Source organism: Sphaerodactylus townsendi, linkage group LG10, assembly GCF_021028975.2.
Source record: "Sphaerodactylus townsendi isolate TG3544 linkage group LG10, MPM_Stown_v2.3, whole genome shotgun sequence".
Lineage (NCBI taxonomy): Eukaryota > Metazoa > Chordata > Lepidosauria > Squamata > Sphaerodactylidae > Sphaerodactylus > Sphaerodactylus townsendi.
Window position 1 is genome coordinate 61732808 of NC_059434.1, and position 24205 is coordinate 61757012.

At 45.8% G+C, this 24205-nt stretch overlaps 1 protein-coding gene and 1 long non-coding RNA gene across 3 annotated transcripts in view; one reads left to right on the top strand and one right to left on the bottom strand.

Moving 5' to 3' along the window:
• ELOVL6 (ELOVL fatty acid elongase 6) overlaps positions 1-7505 on the bottom strand; it is an 83253-nt gene extending 75748 nt beyond the window's left edge. Inside the window, exon 1 of the mRNA XM_048508840.1 lies at positions 7175-7505. Coding sequence (XP_048364797.1) covers positions 7175-7263 — 89 coding nt within the window. The 5' untranslated portion in view covers positions 7264-7505. The remainder of the gene's footprint in view (positions 1-7174) is intronic.
• Positions 7055-23249, top strand: LOC125439709. 2 transcript variants are annotated; one of them, XR_007245567.1, is made up of 4 exons: positions 7055-7340; positions 19575-19708; positions 22386-22518; positions 22893-23249. It is a non-coding gene; the product is annotated as an uncharacterized LOC125439709 (long non-coding RNA). The 2 variants fall into 2 exon arrangements; XR_007245568.1 differs by lacking the exon at positions 7055-7340 and adding an exon at positions 10718-11026.
• Positions 23250-24205: the final 956 nt, after the last annotated feature.

Genomic DNA, 24205 nt, shown 5'->3' on the forward strand with positions numbered 1-24205 from the left:
TTCACTTTTAGCCCAAAGCTATGAAAGATTTGTGCTACAGCCAGTGGTGGGATCCAAAAATTTTAGTAACAGGTTCCCATGGTGGTGGGATTCAAACAGTGGCGTAGCACCAATGGGGCTGGGTGGGGCACGACGGGGGCGTGTCCAGGCATTCCAGGGGCGGGGCATTAATAATTTCTCTGTTACTGTAAAAAAACTCTTACTGTAAAAAAAAGTTCCTAATTTCCAGCTGGCATCTTTCTGTCCATAATTTAAACTCATTATAGTTTTCCACCCCCTCCCCCTCCCTCCCCCACCCTTGCATGCCACCCCTCATTCACTCCCCTCCCTCACTTCCCTTCCCTTGCATGGCACCCCTCCCCCCTCCCTCCCCTCCCTCTGCTAGGATGAGTGGGCCATGTCCAGATGCCGGGTCCCCCTCCCCTCCCTCCCCTCCCTTGCATGCCACCCGTCACTCACTCCCCTTCCCTGGACCCCTGATCTCATCTGATTCCAGCAGCTAAGCAGGTTTGGCCCTGGCTGGCTGGTATTTGGATGCCAACAGAAACTACTACTTCTCCTCTAATTGACTGCCTGTCAAATACTTAATACTTTCAAATACTTAATTTTGTTTCTAGAAATCAAAAGAAGGATACTTTCCTTAAACAAGGGACTTTACCATATTTCTAAAACATGTTTTTAAAACAGCCCAACAGGGAGAATAATCCTGTTTTCTACCTTCGCTAACCAGCCACATAGGAAACAACAGGACTTCATGATTTTTGGACATAACAGAATTTCTAACGGAAAAGCAGACCCAATTAGTAACCCCCTCTCGGCACACGCAAATAATTAGTAACCCACTCTCGGGAATTGGTGAGAACCTGCTGGATCCCACCTCTGGCTACAGCCATTACACAGAGACTGAAAACCATGGGAGGTAGAATGGCATCATGTGGAACCACACAAGACAGGTCCCAAGTGGATGACAACTGGTTTTTAATAGCAGCCCTTTGAGTCCAATCCATGAGGGATGATTTAAACCGGTTCAGTGCATATTCCCTGACACCTACTTCTTTCTCAGGACACCTCAATGAGATGACATGATTTACTGTATTGAAGGCTGCAGATAAATTTACGCAATAAGAGCAGCAGAGAGGCAGACTGAGGCATTCCATACTGGGACAAAACCTTACAGTTTGGCATAATGGTCCTATGCTGTTAATGAGGCTACTTTGAAGACAGTAAACCAGGAGTCTTGAAATATGCTCTTTCTAGAATACTTAGGAAAAGATTACAAAGAGATCTGTTCTCAGACTTTTTAAAAATGTTCATTTTATATAATTTTTCTCTGTGCTGCTTAGCCCAAGTTCTGGCTCTAAGACACAATAAAACTTGATAACGTGCCGAGAGGGAATGGAGGAGTATATATTCCCATTTATCCTCACTCTGCCATGGAAACTTTCTGAGTGACTTTGAGCTAGTCACACACAGAGAGAGCCTAACCTACCTCACTGGGTTGTAATGAGGAGAAATGGAGAGGAGAAAATCAGTGCAAGCGACTTGGGGACCCCTCTGGGAAGAAAGGCAGGATACACATGAATCAATAAGTCGCTCAGAAGGAAATATCACTAAATAGACGGTAGACGAGCCCTGCTATAGCCAATGGCAGTCCTAGTTTCAGTTCTTCAGAAGGAAAGCTTAAAGTTTCAGCTTAAAGTTGCTGATGTCTGACCCTGAAATCTACGTTGGAAGCTGGAAGTGGAACCCAAGACTGTTTGGCAATGGAACTGTTGTCTGCTACCTACCAGCAGGTTCCAGAGAAGACTATGTCTGAACATGTTCAGAATGTCATCCCCTTACCAGAGAGTAATCACTGCTTGTCCCAGGTACATCAAGAGGAATGTGTCCTGGTCAAATTTTCCAAAGAAGAAATAAAACAACTGACCAAAAATGAGCAAATCCCTCAAAATACCCACCAGTCTGAGTAAGTAGAAGAGGAAGATGTGGGTTTTATACCCCGCGTTCCCTTCCCCTCCCCACAACAGATACCTTGTGAGGTAGGTGGGACCGAGAGTTCTGAATGAACTGAAACTAGCCCAAGGTCACCCAGCAGGCTTCATGTGCAGGAGCAGGGAAACAAACCCAGTTTACCAAATAAGAGTCTGCTGCTCATGTGGAGGACTTTAATCTCAGTTCTCCAGATTAAAGTCTACTGCTCTCAACCACTACACCAAACATGACACACAATACTCAGGCATAAGATATTTATCAGTGCAATCCTATGCAGGGTTATGCCCATCTAAATCCAATGAAATTATGGGGGTTAACTAGAGCAGTTAACCCTGTATTGGATTATCTGGTATCTGGAACGCTAAGGCGTTCATGTGCAATGCCTTAGCCACATTTAAAGTGACTACCTTTTTCTGGACAGGGACTCTGTGCATTGAAAAGCTGCACTACAGGCAACTATTGAACAGGTGAAAGTTTTCCCTGACAAGTGTTTGAAACCCATGGCCAGGTTAGACCGCCATTTTGCACCTATTAAAACTGTGGCGTCTCTGTTCATCAAACAGTCAACCTCTATCTCTGAGCACAAGCTCTAGAGTTCAGGGTTTAACCAGTGAAACAGACAGCTGAGCTTAACTACAGTGCCAGAAACCACAGACCTCGCAGGGTGGTTCCAATTACAATGTGTCATGCTATGCTACTGGGAGCCATATGGTAGTCACTTTGAGGACTCTCCCCTGATATTTGTTACCTCTGAAGATGCCAGCCACAGATGCAGGCAAAATGTCAGGAGAAATGCTACTGGAACACGGCCATACAGCCCAGAAACCCCACAACACTCCAGTGATTCCGCCGTGAAAGCCTTCGACAATACATTTGTATGACGTAGAGAACAACATGAGGCCAATTTCAGTTGGTCTCTCTGTATGATCATACCCTTTTCCCCTTAGCAGTGACTGACTAGTCCCATTCATGTGAATATGGTACAGATGTTTACTGCCACAACAGACATTCCTACAACACGGAAGAATCTCCCATGCCACTGAATTAACATGAGAAACACCATAAATTTCTGATTAACTAGGCCCTGACGTGGATGGTCCTGGCTAGCCCAATCTCATCAGATCTCGCAAACTAAGCAGGGTCAACCCTAGTTAGAACTTGAAAAGGGACCACCAAGGAAGTCCAGGGTCCCTGTGCTGAGGAAGGCAATAGCAAACAACCTCAACATTCCCTTATTTCAACCCTTGAAAACCGTGTGGTGAGAAAGAGAGAATGGCAGCTCTCAGTTTAAGTCCATTACAGGACCCTAAGGGAAACCACTAAGGGGAATTTACTAAGGTAAGCTTCAAGACATATTTTGCTTAGCTCTAACTCATGTTCAGTCTGAGGAGGATAACAACAGGGCTGAGATGCCACAACCGGTATGTTGTGCAGCACAAAATGGGTAGAGCTGTGTGGGGGAAGTGTGGAGTCAGTGGAAAGGCAAAGATAGCTCTTCATGTGGACCACCGTGTAACTCCAGAGCTAGAACATGCAGAGAAGGCTTACTTCCCCCTTAAGTTGCTACAATTACTATGCACAGATCTTGGATGAGGGAAAAGAGGTTTGCAAGGTAGAGTGCTACTGCCAGGCAGCCGGAAAGTCCAAATCCACCAATGTTAGAAAGGGCTGGGAAGAGTCAGGAAGGGAATGGGGCAATAGCAGCATTGGCAAGAATACTTGAATTCTTGAGAGTTAAAAGCCACTGTATGTTAGGAGACCCTTTGCATTCTCAGGTATTCTCAGGTGAATTAGATTTGTTTCCCCGCTCCTCCACATGAAACCTGCTGGGTGACCTTGGCTAGTCACAGTTATCTCAGAACTCTCTCAGCCCCCACCTACCTCACAAGGTGACTCTTGTGGGGAGAGGAAGGGAAGGAGTTTATAAGTTGCTTTGAGACCCCTTACAGGAAAGAAAGGCAGGGTATAAATGCAAACTCTTCTTCTCTACCTTTGAGGTAAGTTAGGCTGAGATTGAATGTTCACTGACTCAAGGTCACCCAGCAAGCTTCTATGACATAGTAAGGATCTGAACCTGATTCTCTCCAATCCTAGTCCAACTCTTTCAGTATTACTACTGGCTTGATTTAAAAAAGAAGAAGAGTTTGGATTTATACCCTGCCTTTCTCTCCTGTAAGGAGTCTCAAGACATCTTACAAGCTCCTTTCCCTTCCTCTCTCCACAACAGACACCATGTGAGGTAGGTGAGGCTGAGATACCTTTGAAGAACTGTGACTAGCCCAAGGTACCCAACAGGAATCTGGATCACCACTCTGCCACTCAGGTGGAGGAGTGGGAAATTAAACCCGGTTCTTCAGATTCGAATCCACCTGCTCTTAACCACTATACCATGAAGGCTCTCATAGTGAAGGATTATTTAGGGGAGATAGGACAACCACTCTTAGTGTAGAAAGTCTCACACAAGAGCACAAGTGAGAGAATGGACCCATAGAGCGAACTGTGCTTCCTGGCCCTACTGTATTGCTGGAGTTATTGGGAGGGGGGATGCATTTCCCCTTCCTTCTCTCCAGCAGCAGCACCTACAAGTAGCAGTGTGTGTGTATCTGTGGAGGGGCTTCTCTCCCTTTCCTGTTGGTGAACAAGAACAGAGTGAGAGAAGGGCAGGCTCTTTTTAAAAAGACAATATGTGGGGGAGAAGGGGGAAACCTTACCCTCCTTTAAGATGCCTTCAGTGTGCAGGCCTGCTGACATGATCAGGGTCTTTGCCTCTGCCACTCAGGTGGAGATCGGGCTCTTTGCTCCCTGACAGAACAAGCAGGGTGTAAAGCAGAAGACTTGAGATTTCTCAATACCCCTGGGGAGGGTCACAGACCAAGGGTAAACTTGGAGATCAAATTCTGGGCTGGGTTAGCACTTAAAATTATGAGTTTAAAAACCTGCTTGAAAATACTTTGAACACTGTAAAACACAATGCAGATTATTCACCATTTATTCTGTTACTTTCCCTCCCTCCCTCCAAGTCACAGCTGACATATGGTGGCCCTGGAGAGTTTTCAAGGCAAGAGGCGCTCGAAGGTGGCCTGCCATTACCTGCCTCCACATCATAACCCTGATATTGGAGATCTCCCATCCAAATACTAGGCAGGGTCAGGTCTAACAATGTGTGACTGTCTGGCCCCAGGCCACCCAGCAAGTCAATTAAACCAGACTCTACCCCAGCAACCTGTTCTGTAGCAATGAACACCCTGCCTTTCCTTGTTCAAAGGAACAAGTGCCTGCCAGGCTGTTTTACTGCCCAATTGGCAGATTTCTCAGAGGGAAGTGGTGTAGATTAATATACTGTGGCAACTCGGAGCCAGCCAGGTAGGCCAAGGACCAGCGCTGCATAGCCTGATGTGCCAGGGCTGGGCGCCAAGCCCTGCGATCATCCACCCCACCCCACCCCAGACAAGGTGCCATGTGATGGTGACATGTTCATTTTGCCCCCGTTGCCTGGTTCCTCCGCGATTGGACCCAGCAGCCTCAGGCCACCAAGCTGCGTGGCCGGGCAAGGGAGGGGCCCAGGAGGGGACCTGCGCGCCCGGGTGAATCTGCTGCTGAGCAAAGCGCGCGCAGCTCGGCGGCTCCGGATTTGCAAACCCGGCTTGGAGAAGGCGGAGGGAGGAGGGAGCGGCAGCCGGCAGGGCGGAGTGGCTAATTTAAACCGGAGGGAGCGTGAACAGACTAGGAGCAAGCACGTGTTGCTGCGAGGAAGGCGGCTGGCGTGCAGCTCGGAGAGACACAAGCAAACCCTGGAAGGCAAGCAGGCAAAGGGGGTGTTTAATCCCGCTTTACCCTCCGCAGTTCACAGAAAAAGCACCGGGGCTCATCCCCGCGCCAGAAATCCCACCCTTTGACCTAAACTCCTCAATCCCCGATGGTGTGCGAGAGGTCGGGGACCCGGGGTGCCTCCGTAAAGGGGAAGGGTGCGCTTTGCTCATGCGCAGAGGCACACGCTACACTTCACGGCCCTGGGCCCGGTTTTCCGGTAAGTGCAGGGTCGCCAAACCTCCTTTTCAGTCTCCAGCTCCCCGGTCAAACAGGGCGTGCTTGAGAAGGGCACGGGCAGTTTCTGTCTGGCCTGCTGGAGCTGGATTGGGGGATGCTTTCAAGTAGTGTGTGGAAAGACCTGTTCTCTTCGCTGAGATGAATATCGTCATCCTACCGGTGGCATTTGGGGGCCTTCTCCCCTTTCTGCATAGCCCTTGCTCTTCCTTGCAGAAGGGCGTCAACGTTTCGGGCGGCCAAGGGTATTCAGAAGTGTACTGTTGGAATAGGTATCACAGGTATAATCTGGGGAGATCAGATGGGTGAGGGGATCACCATAACGCGGGGCTCCTGGTGGAGAGTCCACGGCGGAGTCCCATTGTATCAGCGGAAGCAATGGGGAACGTGCGTAAAATGCAAGAGCGCCTGATGAGCGTTCCTCCCTGTGCAAACCGGATCGTAGCGACTTTGCTCTCCCAAGTTCGCGACCTCTCTTTACCTCCAAGCAACCCACCCCTGGCGCCACCATCCCTACTCATCCCAAAGTGGTTACGGAAGAGAACCAAGCTACATTAGTCACCGATGTGCCGAATAAAAAAGTAAATAGCACCCGAGATGCGGTTGAACGACATCGCGGGTTTTTGCACTGATTCCGGGGTAGAATGGACCCAAGCGTCTTCCTCATCCCACCTGGGCTGGGTAAAAGGCGAGGTGCCTGCTTGGGAGCTGAGAACGGGTGAAATCGGAAGGCCAGGCGTAAAAAGGCATGAGCGGAGGAAACCACCTGGCTGCTGCTTGAAATTTTTTTTAAAAATGGGGGAGACGGTCTGCGTTACATAATTCGACCCTGAAATCAGCCACCGGAGCCTACCCTCCCCACAGCCACCGGTTTCGTCGGCGCGAGGTTCCCCCCACTGGCCCCGGGCAAAGCAAGCGTTACCTAGCCTCGAGATGCAGCCCCACACCGTGTGCGCGCACACATGCACTCCCCCCGCACGCACGCGGACGCACCGCTCACCCCATCCTTTCTCCGCACGTCTGGTGCTCTGCTTTGCCTAATCCAGCCGAGAGAGCTGCTGCGAGCGCGCCAGCCACCGGCCAGCCCCAGACGGCCCCGGGGGGCGCGCTGCTCGAGGGTCGAGCCGCCGCCACCTACCAGTTCTCCTGCATCCACTGAATCGCTTCATTCTCGTTGAATTGCTTCTCGAATTCGTATTCTTGCAAAGTCAGCACTGACATGTTCATTGGACCGGTCTTGGAGGGGGCGCCGCTTCCCTGTGCCGTCTGCGGGGGACCCCTTTTTCGGAACGCCTCTGGCTCAGGTATCGCCTGGTCTCCTTGCGTTGGCTCTCAGCTATATCCTTGATGGAGCATTGCTTTTCTCCTCTTCCTATATCCTCCTCTCGTGTCTACAGATCTCTCCTCCTCTCGGCTTCTGCAATCCACCCTAGGCGGGAACCGAGCCGGGCGGTCTTAGTGCCGCTCGCCAGCCTCCTCATTCATTCCGTTTGAAAGGAGAGTTGGCTTTCCCAGCCGCACAGTGCTCCTACCCGGGAGGGGGGGGAGTGGGGGAGGCCTGCTAACGGATTTAACCCACCGTTTGCAAATTCGAATAGTAGATCCCACCAGCACCAAAAGTTGCTAATAACTCGGCAAGGTTTACTTGAGACAATGATTCGAATATTGATTGTCACTTGGATTATTTCTCTTGGCTTTGCCTCTGGCTTGGACAAAAGCAGATTTTTTATTTTAAAAAATTAGTGTGCAAATTTGTGGCTAGCAGTTAAAAGCTTGAGGATATATGGGAGGAAAGGTACTTCCCTGCTCTAAAAAAGGGAGATACATTGGTGGCTTCCCCTATTTCCTCTCAACCAGGTTTCACTTGGTATCCGCTGATAGTCTCTATTACATATTGACTTTTGTGTGCACCTGTTAGGAAGTAATCAAACTCCAAGGAGACTGTGTAAATATGCTTTAGATCTTGCTGCACTATAATGTTTACAAGTGTGGAATAAATACCACCTCCTGGTTTTGTCCTTGGGATCAGCAACACATAAAAATCACAGGTTTAACTTTGCATCCTGAAGTTTGCTTAGACTAGTTTTAAGCAACTTCCTAATGGTCAGATCAATAATTTCAGCCACTTTCTCAGTACAAACAGCCAGTGTAGTACAGCGGATAAGAGTATTTGACTAGTATATCGGAGACCCTGGTTTGAATGCCGTCAGCCTAACCTACCTCACAGGATTGCTATGAGAATAAAATGGGGGGAAAAGGAAAACAGTGTAAGCGCTTTAGGTCCCCATTGGGGAGAAAGGCAGGGCACAAATGAATTAAATACATACATGTGTTTGTTGATAAGTTCTCCTGTTCTATGTTAATTAACTGTTCAATGCCAGATCTTTAGCTTCATTTACTGAGTAATGGCTTGGGGGGGGGGGGCTTCTAGGTCCACTAACAGGACTTTAAAAATTCTGATCCCCCCCCCAAATAACAGAAAGCAAGATTATACAACAATAGACAAAATAATAACAAAGATTCAAGTACCATGCCTGAAATACGTTAGTGGCTACTTAGTTACATTTAGTGACTGTATGTATACATATGTTGATTATTGCTGGAGATCAATATTGTGCAAGACTCGGAAAGTACCACCATGCCATTCTTGAGATTCTTCAGGAATGAGAAGGTAACCAGGTGATCTCAGAGTAGGAGGAATATTGTCTCAGTTAAAGCAGCCTTGCACTGGAAAATTTCATTCTAGTCTTGATGACCTACTTCTATGAAATCACTATTTATAGTCCTATCAAGTTCTACAGTTGGTATGCTTTTCCTTTATGCTCATGAGTAAGGTTGCCAACTTGCCAGGGGTAAATGTCCTATCTATTTAACAGAAGTTAAATTAATTAAAATGGATGTCCAGCATTTTTCAGGGCATGAATAGCATCACCTAATTGCTTGCAGATCAAACTAATGTTAAGGGTACATCTAGAGGGACCAGCTGAAAAGGAGGCAATCATACTCATACCAGACTAGGAATCCTTGATGAAACTTGTTAAACTGTTACGCATGGTTGAATATGAAAAACTCCTCCTTATTGAAGGGACTGAAATGGGTCTACTCTCATGAAAGTGTTCTTTAGATTGAACAATAAATCATCTTGTTCACACATGCTAAGCTATGGTTTTTGAAGAATTACTTCCATGGGCATTTGCTCAAAGGTGTATGGAAGATGAACATATGACAGTGTACCTCTGACTTGACGGAGCAGATCATGAGAAAGATGCCTGTTTGGTGCATCCAATGGCATCTGAACCTCTACAGGTGGAAACGGAATGGGCTGGATGGATGTGACTCACCAAGGCAGTTCTTTTGCAAGCCAACTATATATAGTCCTAGTCACTACATCTCATGTTGCAGAGTTGGAAAAGGCACAGAAAAGAGCAACCAAGATGATTAGGGAATTAGAGCACCTTTCCTATGATGAAAGGCCTTATGGTGACTCAGAAAGTTTTCAAGGCAAAAGACGTTCAGAGTAGTTGCCTGCCTTGGCATAGTAATTCTGGACATGTTTGGTGGCTCCCATCCAAATACTAACCCTGCTTAGCTTCCAAAATCTGACAAAATCTGGCAACAGGTCAGGGCAAACTGTAGATAGAAAGTGCCAAACTGGAAGAGGCATTCCTGATGTTTATAAGCATACAAGAGTGGGTGGGAACAGGTAGAGGAGGAAGATCAGTCTGACCATTTTAGAATGAAGTACAGGGATTTTCATCCAGTGGGATCCATGCTGATCTTTCCTTGGTGGTAGCCTTGCCAGGACACAGACAGTACGTTTATCCAGTGGCTTTTAATCTTGTGATGACGGCAGTCAAGTGGCCTTAAGTCACAGGACAGCTAGAGCAGAGTTCTTTCTGGCAGACAGATGAAGAAAGCTCCTTTTCAGCTGCTTGTCCTCTGGCCAGTAGCCGAGTCTGGGCAGGTTTTCTTCCCATGATGGTGTTTCCAGGCAGGAGATAGTGCAACAGCTCAGTGCCCCTGGATGCCTGGCCTATTGGCAGAATAGAGGCCAATCTTTCCACTACAATTGCACTAACAAAGCAACTGCAACATTCAGCTTGGTAAACAAACAATACTCAAATGTACAAACTCTAATATAAGACCAGTTCTTGGTTAATATTTTCAGTAGCTGTCATTACACAGAATAATTGTAATGAACTTTTAAAATATCTCTTTTGTTTGGATAGATAACTTTTAAAGGTAATTTGTCCCATTCCAAATTTTTATTTTATTGTTTTATTTGTTTAAGGCTCATGTACAACATTATCAATTCTACATCACCACCTACATTCACGTTTTTGCCTGCCTGCTTCTTTCCAAAATCTTCATGTTTGCTAAGCATCCAAAATATAGTAATTTAAATCCACTGATTTCAATTGGAGAGAAATAACACGCCTAAGCTCACTTACTATAAAGTCAATGGGACTTAATTTCACCACCTGTAAATTTCAACATACTAAACTCTGGCTGGATCTTGTGCTTTAAAAAGAATGAGCTTTTAAACTGAGCAGCGACCTCATCTTCTGCTGTTAATGAAGCGAGACAGGTTTCCTTGGGGAATGTCACAAATGGACTGTACCACCAAGACCTGAAAAGGGGGCGGGAGGAGGGACTCCATGGTGGCTTAATATTGACGGCATTTCACAAACTGAACGCAGGATGCGGAAACATTAGTAAGGGAAAAATTCTCCATTTAAACGCTCGTGGGTCAACTTGCTTCCGGCGTCTGTTTTAAAACCGATGTTACCGGTTCCGTTGCATTGATCTGGGGAATTGACACCCCCGTCCCTTTGTTCAGAGCTCCCCGCGCCTCGCCTGTTCTGTAAATGTAGGTATGAATGAAATGACGTCACAGCCGGGCGCGCGCTTGGGGAAGCAGCGGGGCGCGAGGCGGTCAAGAGGGCTGCTGCCTGCTCGCGGGCTGTTGCACCGGCCATGTGCTCACGCAGTGAGTCTTTGTGGTTTGATCCTGGCCCGCAGGAAACCCCATTGGCTTGGGTGGGATATATTTTCAATTAAAATTTGCTGAGGCTTGAACCTTGGAAATACTCTCATGCACCCTCTGCCCTTTGGGAAAACCGCTTATATACCACACCTGCTAGGGGAATAGTCAAGTGAGATTGCCAAGTTCTGATCCGGTCCCTGAAACTGCTCCTTCACCGAAGCGCAGCGACTAGCAGCTCGTCGTGTTTCACTCCGTCTCAGAGATTTTAAAAAAAGATATCCACCTTCCCCTTAAAGGGACAGGAGTGTGGTCGTGCCCCCACCCAGCCCAAGCAAACTGATTTGTAGAGTCAAGGCAGCTGGAGGTCGTGGTGTTCTCTTATTAAATTCCAATGCTAGTAATATACTTTTTCACCATCTTCTACGGCTAGGGATTAAAATTGCAGTCCACAAAACAGTTAAATGAGATTACTTGGGACAAAGCCAATTTGCTCAATGCAGCCAAACCAGAATAAATTCTACCTTTCCAGCTGAACAAGCTTCCTGGTTGCGTTCTAGTGTTGCTTTCTTTGTAATTTTTAGCTTCCTTTATCTCATTAACAGGACAATCTTTAATATGTTTCTCCAAAGCAAACCCAGTTAGTTTCACTGGAGTTTCATTTCTCGTTACTGAAATTACAATATATCTGCCTATTCCACACACACATACACACCCCAATTGTTCAGAGTATGTTTGGTCCTAGCCTGGTTAGCTCCAAACTAGCCTGATCTCTTCAGATCCAAGAAAGTAAGCAGGGTCAGCCCTAGCTAGTATTTGGATGGGAGATTTCCGAGGAATATCAGGGTTGTGGCGTGGCAAACCATATTTGAACATTTCTTGCCTTGAAAATCCTATAGGTTTGCCTTAAGTCAGTAAAAAAGAAGGGCATGTCTAGAAACCCAGTGTGGTGTACAGTGCTAGATTTCGATGAAGAGAGGCCCTAGGCCCCTCCCAATCCCCCACCTTCACAACTAGAGGAAGATAAGGTCCACAAAATGGGGTCCACGTCAGTTAAGTCCTGGAAGGACAAAATCAATGCTAGTGTTAAGTTATAGGTCTACTGTCGAGTTCTTGGCTTATTCTGACATGGAGTGCAAGGAAAGTTACTGAAGAGTTGTTTATGACAGAGGCGTAGCTCCAAGGGGACGGGAGTGCGCGACGCACCAGGTGCGTGCCCCTGTGGGGATATGGCGAGGGTGTTCTGGAGGCATCGTGGGGGCGTTCTAGGGCAGGGGTGGAGGATGCACCAGTGCACTGGGCACTTTCCCCCCTTGCTACACTTCTGATGTGTAAGAAAGGCCTATGACACTGTCTAAAATGTCATACACCTTTGCCCTAGGCTTCAGCCTGTCAAGCATTGGTGGGTTAGTGGTTAAGGTGTAGGACATGAGCCTGGGAAACCCAGGTTCAGATGCTCACTTGCATCATGGAAGCTTGCTGAGTGACCTTGGGCTAGTCACACACTCGTAGCCCTGATCCTGGTAGTATTTGGATGGGAGACTTCCAAGGGATACCAGGGCTATGACACAGAGGCAGGTACTGCCCAACATCTCTTGCCCTGAACACTCCACAGGGTTGCCATAAGTCAGCTCTGACTTGATGGCAGAAAGAAAAAAAAAACAGCCTGCACAACTAAGTCATACCCACTGCACACAAGGCAGTCCACTCGTTCCTTGAGAGTTACCTATTTTTTGAAGAACAAACACATGATTCAAAGGGTAGGATAGGTGCACATGCGCCTCAGGGGGATGGTGTAGGAGGAGATGATCCTTCCGACACCATGACCCCAAGTCATTTAGAGACTTAAAAGTGAAATCTAGCACTTTAAATTGTGCAGGGAAACAAATAATAACAAATGTGAATGAATGGAAGTTTTTGAAACTCATGTAAAAAGTGTTTTGAAGTGTTTCCATATTCCGGCGTATCATGTGTGGCTAACAGCTTAGCAAGGGATCATTGTACAGACTTGATTTATAGAACCGTCTTTCTGCCCCAGTTGTCAGTATGGGTCAATAAGTTCACATCACTCACACAAACAATCACAGAGTCCTAAGCCCATTCATATAAGCACCTATGATGCTGTGCCTCATGCATAAACAAACCTCTCCACAGTTATGCACACAACCATGTGCGGGTCTGTCCTTTGGGTTTATTTTCAGTGTAAGCCCATTTTTATTCAGAGGAAAGTCCCCCTGTGTTCAATAAGGATTATTCACAGGTAAATAAATGCGGTTATGCTGCCCTAGTAAATATCCACATACACTCTTCAACTGCATAAAAACTTTCACTTTTTTTGTAGGCTTGTGGGATAAGCCTTTCTTTCTCAAATTACATACAATGGCAATGCTCATTTTTCAACCTTCTTCAAATTACACACAACAGTAATGCTCATTTCCTTGCTAGCTGGACTGCTCCTCTGTTTCTGGTAGATTAGGTGTCTTCCCCCAACCTTCAAAGCACATTTTTACTATTATGCACTTCAGGGGCAATCTTAGTGAGTCTGAAGTCCTGATCCTCCCAAGTGCCAAGGATGGTCCTCATTCTGTGCAAGGCCAGCCTCCATTGTTGCTGGAAGCTGGCTGTCCAAGCTGCAGACAGAGTTGGTATGCATGGCAGCAGCTGAGGATGTGTGCTATTCATGGTTGGTGGTGTTTGTGGCTGGTTGCCCCCCCCCCCCCCCAGCATGAGACCTGGAAAAGTCAGAGTAGTTCAGCTGTGGAATTGGCTGCCTAGGAAGGTGGTGAGCCCCCCCTCCCTCGCCGGCAGTCTTCAAGCATTGCCTGGTCGAACACTTGTCAAGGATGCTTTAGGGCAGGCTGATCCTGTGTTGATCAGGGGGTTGGACTAGATGGCCTGTATGGTCCCTTCCAACACTGTGGGCCACTCCCCACTCACCATAAGCCGCGGGGTTACCTCTTTAGTGGTCCCTGGCCCCTCTATGATGCGGGGGTTGGAGCCTCCACGTGGCCAGGGGCCTTTACGGTTTCAGTTCTCAGCCTGCGGGAATAATCTTCCTCCAGAACTAACTCTGCGGGACCTCAATGAGTTCCGCAGGGCCTGTAAAACAGAGTTGTTCCGCCGGGCCTTTGGAGAGACCAGCCGCTGAAATGGTGCCCCCCCCCCCCCAATTGGCCTTTCATCTTGGCCATTATCAAATGTGACACATCACCCTCCTCCCCCTTTTTAGCAGGTGAATTTTAAAAATGGGGTTAGTCGGGATTTCTATTATTACTTTCTACCAAGCTATTGTTAATTCTTTGTTTTGTGAAGATTTTATAATTCGTCTATTTGCCTATTTTTTGTTGTACACCGCCTAGAGGTTCCTCCGGGGATGGGGCGGTATAGAAGCTGTAACAATAAATAAATAAATAAATAAATTTAAAAGACACGAGGAGGATGGACGTTCCCCACGTCACCAGCGGCCACTGCGCTGCTGCCCTTAATTTGCCGCTAATTCTCCTTGTCGCTACGCGGCAAATTAGGTCCTCTTGAAAAGAGCAACATTTTCTCAAAAAAACCATAGGTGCCGCAGAGGGGTGGGGAACCTCGGCTGTTCATTTTGTTTATGCGCTGCTGATTCGGGCTTCGACGCGCAGAAAGCCAATCAGGAAATGTGGATCCGCCCATTTGTTTAGCCGAGGGCATTCCCGCCAGAAAGTGCTCTCGAAATTGAGACGCGGTGCACAAATAAGATGTGCCAACATTTCGCTCTTTTTTTTTTGCTCTCTTTTGCCTCGAGCTCCACTGTTTTGCAGCTTCTGGCAAAGCGTTGCTGAGTTATTGTATTGTCGGCGGCGTAAACCGGAACCGAGATTGACTTTGCATTTTTCTGCCCAAGCCACCGCAACAGGTAGTGACGCCAGCGCATGCAGACGCCCTTAAAACAATGCGCTCCAGCTTATCCAAAACGAACTTTTCGGGTCAGCTAATCAAAATGGAGCTCCCGCCTTCGCTGGCTGCAACTCCCATCGCAGGTAAATGATGCACACGCGTGCCAGCCAATCAGAATGCTCGATTGCCTCTTTGACTCTTGATGTGGAACCCCGCCTGTGCCAGCTGCGGCCTTCTGGGCGCACACGCTCCCCCACCCCCCGGTCCCCCGTGAGTCAAGCAGGTCGCAATGAACTACCTGATCTCACGGTCACCAGGTGTCCCAGACCAAGGGACAAGGGGGCTCTTGCCCCCAGGTATGGATTAGACCCAGACGCGGACGCTTCCTCCTGCACGTAGCAGCCCGATGAGATCATGCATCACATGATGATCTCCCGCTCTCCCGCTCTCCTGCCTATTCACCTCCTTTACACGCCCCCAGAGAAACCCTAATAAAAGGTGCCAGGGACTAGCACACGGCAGAGTTGCCCGGTCGAAGGACCGCGCTTCCTGCTGCTGGCTCTCTCCACCGGATGATATCACCGCGTCTCGCCTCTTCCTTGCAACCCCCGCGGGCCGACTTCACAAGTTCTCTGTTGATCCAGTCATTTTTAGCTGGATGATATGAGCCAATTCACATCTTAGACGTACATCACAGGCCTCTGTAAAATAAAGTAGGATGCACTGAATTCTCACATGAACATATACCATCCTGTAACAGCTTGCTCTGATGGTATACTCTGGCACATAATGCCGCCTCTCAGGAGGGTTGCCCTGCACAAGGGGGAGGCACCACCCTTGGTACTGTTTAACTACTCTTCATGACCCCTTCAGGCGCATAGGGGGAGAAAATGGTGCCCAGGGCAAAATGGCACCTGAGCACCACCACCCCTGTGCCCCCCACAGCCCCACCCTCACCCCCCACTTACCTTTCTTCTGCTGGCTGAAAATGGGCCAGGTTGGTGGGGTGGGGCCAGGCCAGGCGGGGGAAGGGGGTGGGGTCAGGAAGTGATTTTCCACCCCTGCTGGTGTGCGCCCGGTGCACAGTGCACCCTCTGCCCCTTTATAGCTATGCCTCTGGCCCAGCTGCCAGGACATTGCCTTGTGGGAAGGGGAACATATTGACTTTATTCCCTCCAAAAATTCCTTGGGCTTTCTCTGTGTAGACTGCATGGGTTATCAGGCAAGACAAACTTCACACTCTCAAGACTCCCTCCTCTCAGACTATTTCACACATCTGTGGAGAGAAATGTATAATTTATTGAGGCAGAAAAAGAAATAGAAGTTTAGGTTGAACCAATGTATATACATTTTGAGAATTTGAAAAAACTGAGACACTGTCTTAATAATGCAACTCAATGTGGTAAAGTAAGAAAAAAAAGCCATAAAAATTCCTAAAAAATCTACCTGACATCATAACATCTGTTATGATTTCTGTCATCTTCTTTCCTCTCATTAGAACACAAGAACTCAAAATCAACCCTCTAACCTAAGCTCCAGCAACAGAACAAAACCCACCAGTTTTTCCCAATCATCACCTGTGTTTTCTGGCTGCATGTAAGTTTCATAATGAAGCCAATAGCAGCTCTAGAAAACTTCAAATGAGGAGAAAACAAAAATGGAGGGGAAGAAGCAGTCATTGCTTCTCCTTGTGTACACCAGTTTTGTGGAGAAAAAGGCTGGTGTGTATCCAGGAGAATTAAAAGTCATGTTGAATGCCTGGTTCAATGTTGTCATGTCATCACTCAACAAACAAAAATTTTGTAGCACATAAATAGGTCCTCACATAGTTTAGTTGTCATTTACCCTTTTCTCTAACTAGAGTGCTCCAGCCCTCTTTTTAAAAAATAAAAATATTTATTAGGAGATTTATACAAAATCCAGGAGAGTTGGTACAGATACTTGGAACAAGAGTTCTCCAGCTCTCTTGAAATAAATAGGATATATATTAGATGTGCCCATTATGTTGGTTAGATGATAATTTCCACATCCCTCATCTGTTTTATCAGATCGGTGACCTCATGCATGGAGCAAGATTATTTCACAAGCTGTAATGTTCAGTGCACTGTGGAGAAGATTTTGAGGTTGGGTAAACTGTTGAGACTCCTCCCATTTATGCATGCACTACTTACCCCATGGTTGTTTGGTTTGCAGTGGGTTTTTCCCACAGTTTTTTTGTTTACACAGGGATTCTATTGCTGTAAAGTGTCCTTAGCTGAGCTGACATCCCCCCCCCCCCCGCACATTCTTATCGTTTCTGTGCAACTTCCATTTGGGGAGGCTGCCTACTGCCTTTGTTTGGTGCCATCTTTGGTCTAGCATTCATTTGGTAGACCATGTCAGTTTTATGTCAATTTCAGTGTAAAAAAATTTACAAAGCAAAACAGCCCTTTCAATCCTTCTGAAGTAGAGACTGGAAGAGTGGGAGAAGCTGATGTTGTGTGGGAAAGGAAGGTGGAGAGGAGTGAGGAAACCTATGAACAGCTAAATGCATGCTGATTCCCTTCACTTTCCCTGCAAAGGGAAAAGAAAAATGGAACTTTCAGAGATTTCAGAAACCATGGAGATTCTCCGATCTGAGTGCAAAGTGAGTTCTGAAGAGGGGGACGGGTATGCGTAATTGAAAATCCAACCCGAAGCGAATGCACGCTCAATGTGAAGGAGATCACAAGTGCATAAATGGTCTCAGTTGGAGCTTGACTTTTGAAACTGGATTCAATGGGCTTTTAGAATCTAGAGAACTTGAGGACAAAAATACAATTTAACCTCAACAAAATATGTTTGGGATTAACAAAAATGGTTAAGCACTGTTTAAGACATAACTCCCCTAAGACTGAATAACATGTTCACAAATTCTGCAAACTATCATGTTAGGAAATAATTAGTGCCCAAGCTCCTTTGTGGCAACAAAGTACTACAACATGTAGCTCTTTAGGGATCTGTGTACCATTTCGTAGCATAATAACTTGAACAACATCAATCGTAGTAGACAAACTATTCTGAAAGCAGTCAGTTCTACCATTAGATGTGGTGAGCTGGAATGCTGAAAGGTTTAGGCTGACTAACATGAAAGAAAATATTTGTGCTTATGAGTAGACTTGAACTGTTTAACTAAACTAAGTAAATAATTAGTGCACAAGCTCTTCTATGACAAATTACTACAGTATGCAACTCTTCAGGGATCTGTGTTGCATTTAGTAGCATAATAACTCGAACAACAAAATCATAGCAGAAAACAATCAGTTCTGCCATTAGTAGTGGTGAGCTAGAACATTAAAAGGTTTAGGCAGGCTAACATGAAAGGAAATATTTGTGCTTATTGCTAGACTTGAACTGTTTATCCAAAACCAAATTAACCTAGTTTGAACTAACATAGTATGAACAGGTTTCCGAGAAGCCCAACTTTGTGACTTTTGACACAAGGAATTTCCCAGTAATGCAGTCCAGTGACAAAAGTAGTCCTATGATTAGTAATCCTCATTGCATTTTCATTCAGCAGAATAAGCACAAGCAACATTAATCTTCTTCAGCACACGTGAAAGATTGTCTTTTTAAAGCTTTTAATAGCTTTTTAATCCTTTCCAAGTTCTCAGAGATGGCAAAATTTCTATGAATATCATCATCATCATCATCATCATCATCATCATCATCATCATCATCATCATCATCATCATCATCATCATCATCATCATCATCATCATCAATATATCTGTTCCCAAGTCTCCCCCCCCCCCCCACTCCCGTGGATATTTACATCCACATACAGGGGCATGCAGATTAACCCCAACATGTTTTTCTGCAGATTAGAGGACCTCCTAGGTTTGCAGAGAAATATGAAAACAATACAAAATATGCACAGACAATACACTTACCATTCAGGTGAGGAAGATGCTAGTAGCCTTGCTAGGCCCAGGTTGTCGTCCTCATTGTGGCAGCAATGGGGGCGGGGGGAGCCACAGTGGACTCTGTAGCCAAGACTGGGAGTCTGTTGGGTCTGTGTCATTTATGTTGGCTTCAGTGATGGGTGGAGGAGGGAAAAAGTGGCAGTGGGTTCCACAGCAGTGGTTGGGAGCCCTGCTGGATCCAAGTCTTCTGAAGTGATGATATCAGCAATGGAGGGAGGGGCGGAAACCACAGTGAGTTTCACAGCAGAGACTGGGAACCTCGTTGGACATAGGTTGTCCCCACAATGGACATCTCATGAGATAAGTGGGGCTGAGAGAGTTCTGACATTTGAGAAAGTGGCCTACTGCCTGCTGTGAGTTTGCCTGCCCCCACTTCTGGGTTGCACTTAGTAGTTGAAAGATTGCTGGCTTTATTAAAGCCCTTAAAATTGCTGTTATATCAATATTGCTGTAATATTACAATTGTTATATTGACACTGCTGTGATTTTGAAACAAAAGCAGCAAATCCAGCTATTGTCTGACTTGGTGGAGCACAGGCGGTCTGCTTGTGCACCCCATGGGATCCTTCTCTTTGCTCTCTCCCAGCTCTTCCATTGCTGCTGCTGCCTGCTGCCTCTGACAGTTCTCTCTCTGTCCCTCTCTCACAGAACAGGGACAAAGGGAGGGGAGACCGGAAGGAGCCTAAACCCCAAAATGAGGGAAAACATCAGGGTTTCTCTGCTTTCACTAACTGCAGGGCTTTCAGGATCTTCGGCGGTACAGAAATCTCTGCTGCAAAGGAAATGTTCAAAATGTTCCCTTACTGTGCGGGACAGAATCTGTGTTTAAGTGCCACTGACTACCTGAGGACATCCTGAGTATTCACTCAAGGTACTATTAACTAAAGTAGACTGCCTCCACTTTTAGTTGGGGGAAATTAGCTTTTGGAGACAGCTTAGCTACAGGGGGTAATTGGGATTTATAACCTGTTTATACCAGGATAATCCAAATGGAGACTCCAGTAGAGACAGTTATAACAATAAAGATGTTTATTAATAAAGTGATAGAAACCAGATTACGATTGATCAGTATATACATTCACGCACATGCTGCATACAAGAGCTAACTAGAAGGAGAATGGAGGAAACTGGATAGATTTCAGGGATTGGTGATACCAGTCTAGCAGAGAAGGGCATCCAACAAAGCAGCAGCTCAAAGAGGAAAGGAGTCCACATGATCACGGGATGTGGTGCAGGGATCCAAGACCCATGCACACACTACATATGGCCACAGGAGTAATAATGGGTCCTGAAGCAGTATGAAGTAGGCTGGCAAGAAGGCCAGAGACAAAGAATTGATTGCTTTTCCAGGGTTCCAACAATAATATGGGAGAGGCTTGATGAATGATCACGATGCAAGAGAATGCCTTGGTTATTCTCTTGAAGACTGATTAATGGCCATGATGGGTGCAGCTGAGTGCTGGGATGGATGCAAGTTTTTCACCTGAATGCTGAGTAATTGTTGTGATGCTCAAAGCACTGATTCAATCACCTTAGTGAGACAATGGGGATCAGCTAGCCCCACTGTTCAGCCACGCACACTTTGGGCCAAGGGAAAAATATGGCTGTCATGCTATTTCTCTGCTCCTCCCCTGCAGCCATTGACACACAAAATGGAATCCCAAAGTCTGTGGGAAAACTCCATTTTGTGTGGACAAGTGTTCCTGTTCCCTGTGCCACTTATAGCCTGTAGCAAGGGTGGCATTCAGGGCTTACTGTACTAATATGAAAATCAGGATCAATCCCTGTTGCTGGATGCCTGAATAAAGAATAATAACCAGGAGGTAGATTATGGCAGAATTCCAGCATAAGTATTTGTGGACTACAGCCCTTCAATTGTAGATGTGACAAATGGATTCTCATTATGCAGACAATGTATGGAATAGCTATGAGAAGAAAACACACAGCAGGGTTCAGGGACCAGGAAATGCAGAAAGTATGAACTGAAACGTAACTATGCAAGCCTCAAATTTAATTAAGAAAAAGTGAAAACCGTTTACCATTTATGCTAAGCTGGCTTCATTTGAGCTTGTCTATAAATACTGAAAGATTTGAGGAATGACCAAGCTGTTAAAAACTCAGGACCCTGTATATATAGGGATACAAGGCCAATGAGGGTATAAGCAGTTAGTTTGAGTATAATTTCAATAGATACTTCATAAACCGTTCATAAAGATTATTCATAAAGATATGAGCCCTACGGGGATGGGGCGGTATAATAAATCGAAATAAATAAATAAAATAAATAAAATAAATATATTATGATTATGTAACTGGATATAAAGGTCATAAACAAACATAGAGTCAGTATCTCCAATATTCAATGAATCAAAAATATTAAGATGAATTGTGGTAGTAGACAGCAACAGCTCCAGCAAGTGATGAAGAAACTACAGCAACAGCAGCCACTGTCTTAATTCAGCTTAATATTTTTGATTCATTGAATATTGGAGATACTGACTCTTTCAACTGACTGGAACGCAATATGACTACTGCAGGTTTCGTGCCTCATGGACAATGTTTATGACATGCTCTCATTATATGTTTGTTTATGACCTTTATATCCAGTTACATAATCATAATATATCTTTATGAATAATCTTTATGAATGGTTTATGAAGTGTCTATTGAAATTATACTCAAACTAACTGCTTATACCTCATTGCCTTGTATCCCTATATATACAGTCCTTGTTTTTTAGGCTTGGCTGGCCTCAAATCTTTCAGTATTGGTTTGACTGTATATATTTGCTGATCTGTTTGACATCTATAATACACAGAGAGTTCCAGATTTCATTAAAATGCTTAACAGTGAATCAAAACTTTTTCTCCAACCCTTGGGATGCCTTCCTTGTATTAGGAATGTATCACAGATATCCACCAACAGCTGGTTGTAGATTACAGGGTTCCTTTGTGTTACCATACAGCCCTGGCATAGAGGTGGGGGGAGTGCTTGTTCCCAAGTGTCCCTGCCCGCTTGCCAGCCTAAAATATGAATCATAGTTCAGCAGTTTCACAATGGAGTCTTCCTTTGAAGATCTTTGTTGAAGAACTGTGATTCTCAGGTCAGAAGAACTGTGTCCTGATATATTACATTTTTCTGCCACTAGTTTCTGAATGTGGTGATTTTTAATGTCTGAATTGTATACATTTGCCCTTTTTCATAGATACTTACCTGTTTGCCCTATTCAGAGAATAGAAGCGCATCACTGACATAAGATGGCATATATCACATTGTAGGATGACCTAGTGAATGAGCCCACAACAGTATAGCTGATGTTATTAGGTAGTATAACACTATTTTCTGTTTGGAGAAATAAAGTTGACATCCTGGTTTGTTGAACAGTCTGGTCTCTGGGTTGGTGTATTGTTGTTGGTAAGAAGCTGTTTTATATTAGGCAGCTGTTTGTAAACAAGGAAAGGCTTGACCTCAAGGTCTGTGAGAAAGAAGAATGATTATCCAGGACATGCTCTAGATCTTTCATGATACATTGGACTTGTTAAATCTAGCAGCTGCCAGAAGACTCCTAACAGACTAGCACAGCAACCCCTCTGGAACTAATGAAATGCACATGATGCAGTCTCAAAGGAAATGACTGGACTTGGATTAATCTTTGACTGACACAGTCCGACAGGCCACGGGGTAAGCACAGCATGCATAAAGGACCTGTGACTGATCCATGCCTTATCAAGGGGAGTGTCATCAGCAGTAGCATTTATGGAGCTCCTTCTGTGAGAGTATACTGGCCTCTGACCAGTTTGACAATTACAGAGGAGAGTTCTGGTATATGGTATAACTATGTTCACGTTGCAGCTTGGGCTGAAGAGTGATTAACTTGCCCCTAACAATGTAAACAGACATCTAAGAAGACTCTAGCATGGTGCTGCAGCTCAGCAGGACCATGTGACAAATGGTCTGACCATGAGGACACCCCAAAGAGGAACTGAAACATAGTTCCACCACCTCCTTTCCCACAGTTCCTGCTTTTTTGCTACCTTTTTTCTTTTCCTCCACAGGGTTGGCCTAACCATGAGGACACCCCAGGCAGGAAGGGTGTGGACCAATAGGATCATTCTCTCTCATGGTGCATGGAAGAAAATATCTAAAGAGGAAGGAGGATTATATGGAATCCTGAACTAAGCATTCACTGAGGTGCAAGAAGTAGCATTTGAAGTTCAGTAGACATTAGGGCTCTCATAAGGGAAGATTCTGGATGTCTTCTAAAGATGTTACTAAATTTCATGGATACACTGTTTTGCTCTGAAAGTTCGAGTTTGTCACAGGAATCCTCACTTGGGACAAAACTAGTTATTTGTTTTCCTTACCATGCTTATAAAATGTGGCAGCAATATCATTAAAATTGATACACCACTGATTTTGCTGGTGTAAGTCTGTGCCAGCAAATGTGGGTGTTCCTGGGTCAAAAAGGTTAATGAAGCCAACTAAAGCCACTCCACCCCTAGGAATATCAGTGCCAGCATGGGCTTCTGCCCTAGAGGAGTGCTGGCATCATGGCTGCTCTGTTGCCCAGGCATCATGCCCCTGTGCAGCTCCCCAACACTGGCGTAAGTGCCTCTGCTTCAGCATAAATGCCCTTAGCATGGTGCTGTAGCTCAATAAAGGGCCAGTCTGATCATAAGGACACCTCAGACAGGAACTGAAACGTAGATTCGCTACCTTCTTTTCCACAGTTCCTGATTTTTTTTTTTGCTACCTCCTTTCTTTTTCTGGTGCCTACCTAGTTCTGTCCCCAAGGCAAATGGAGGCAAATGGGACACAAATGGAGCAATCTAGGATTGAATCCCCACTACCATCTTAGCCAGGTTTCAGAACACAAACTAACCAGGTTTGAGGGACGACCTCCCCATTGCTTGCATGGCAGATTTCGTTTCTGGCGCTCGTTCTCCCCGTTAATCCGCGTTCCAGCAGGACCTGGTTGCAAGTGGCATAGACCCCATTAACACAGTTCAGAGCTGATCCGAGGGGAGGGATGAAGGTTGAAACCCTGACTTGTTTCCTACCCTGGAGTGTGAGGTGGAATTCAGGGCAAACCAAATCAAGCTCAAATCGATGCGCGTACAGCACCTCCTTGGTTTCGTTTCCGCTTTTGCAGAATTGGCCAGCAGAAGGGACACAAATGTTCAAACAGAATCAATCATGTTAGTAGCTTTGAATTGTTAAATGGGTTTTACCAAGGTAGCAGATTAACTGTTTGCACAATTTTCGTAAACAGTTCATGAGCGGGTAAGCTTTTGAGACATTAGGATTTTTTGAATCACACCCCTACAATGTAGTGGGAAAAGGTCCTGCCCCATCAAGGCACGCCATC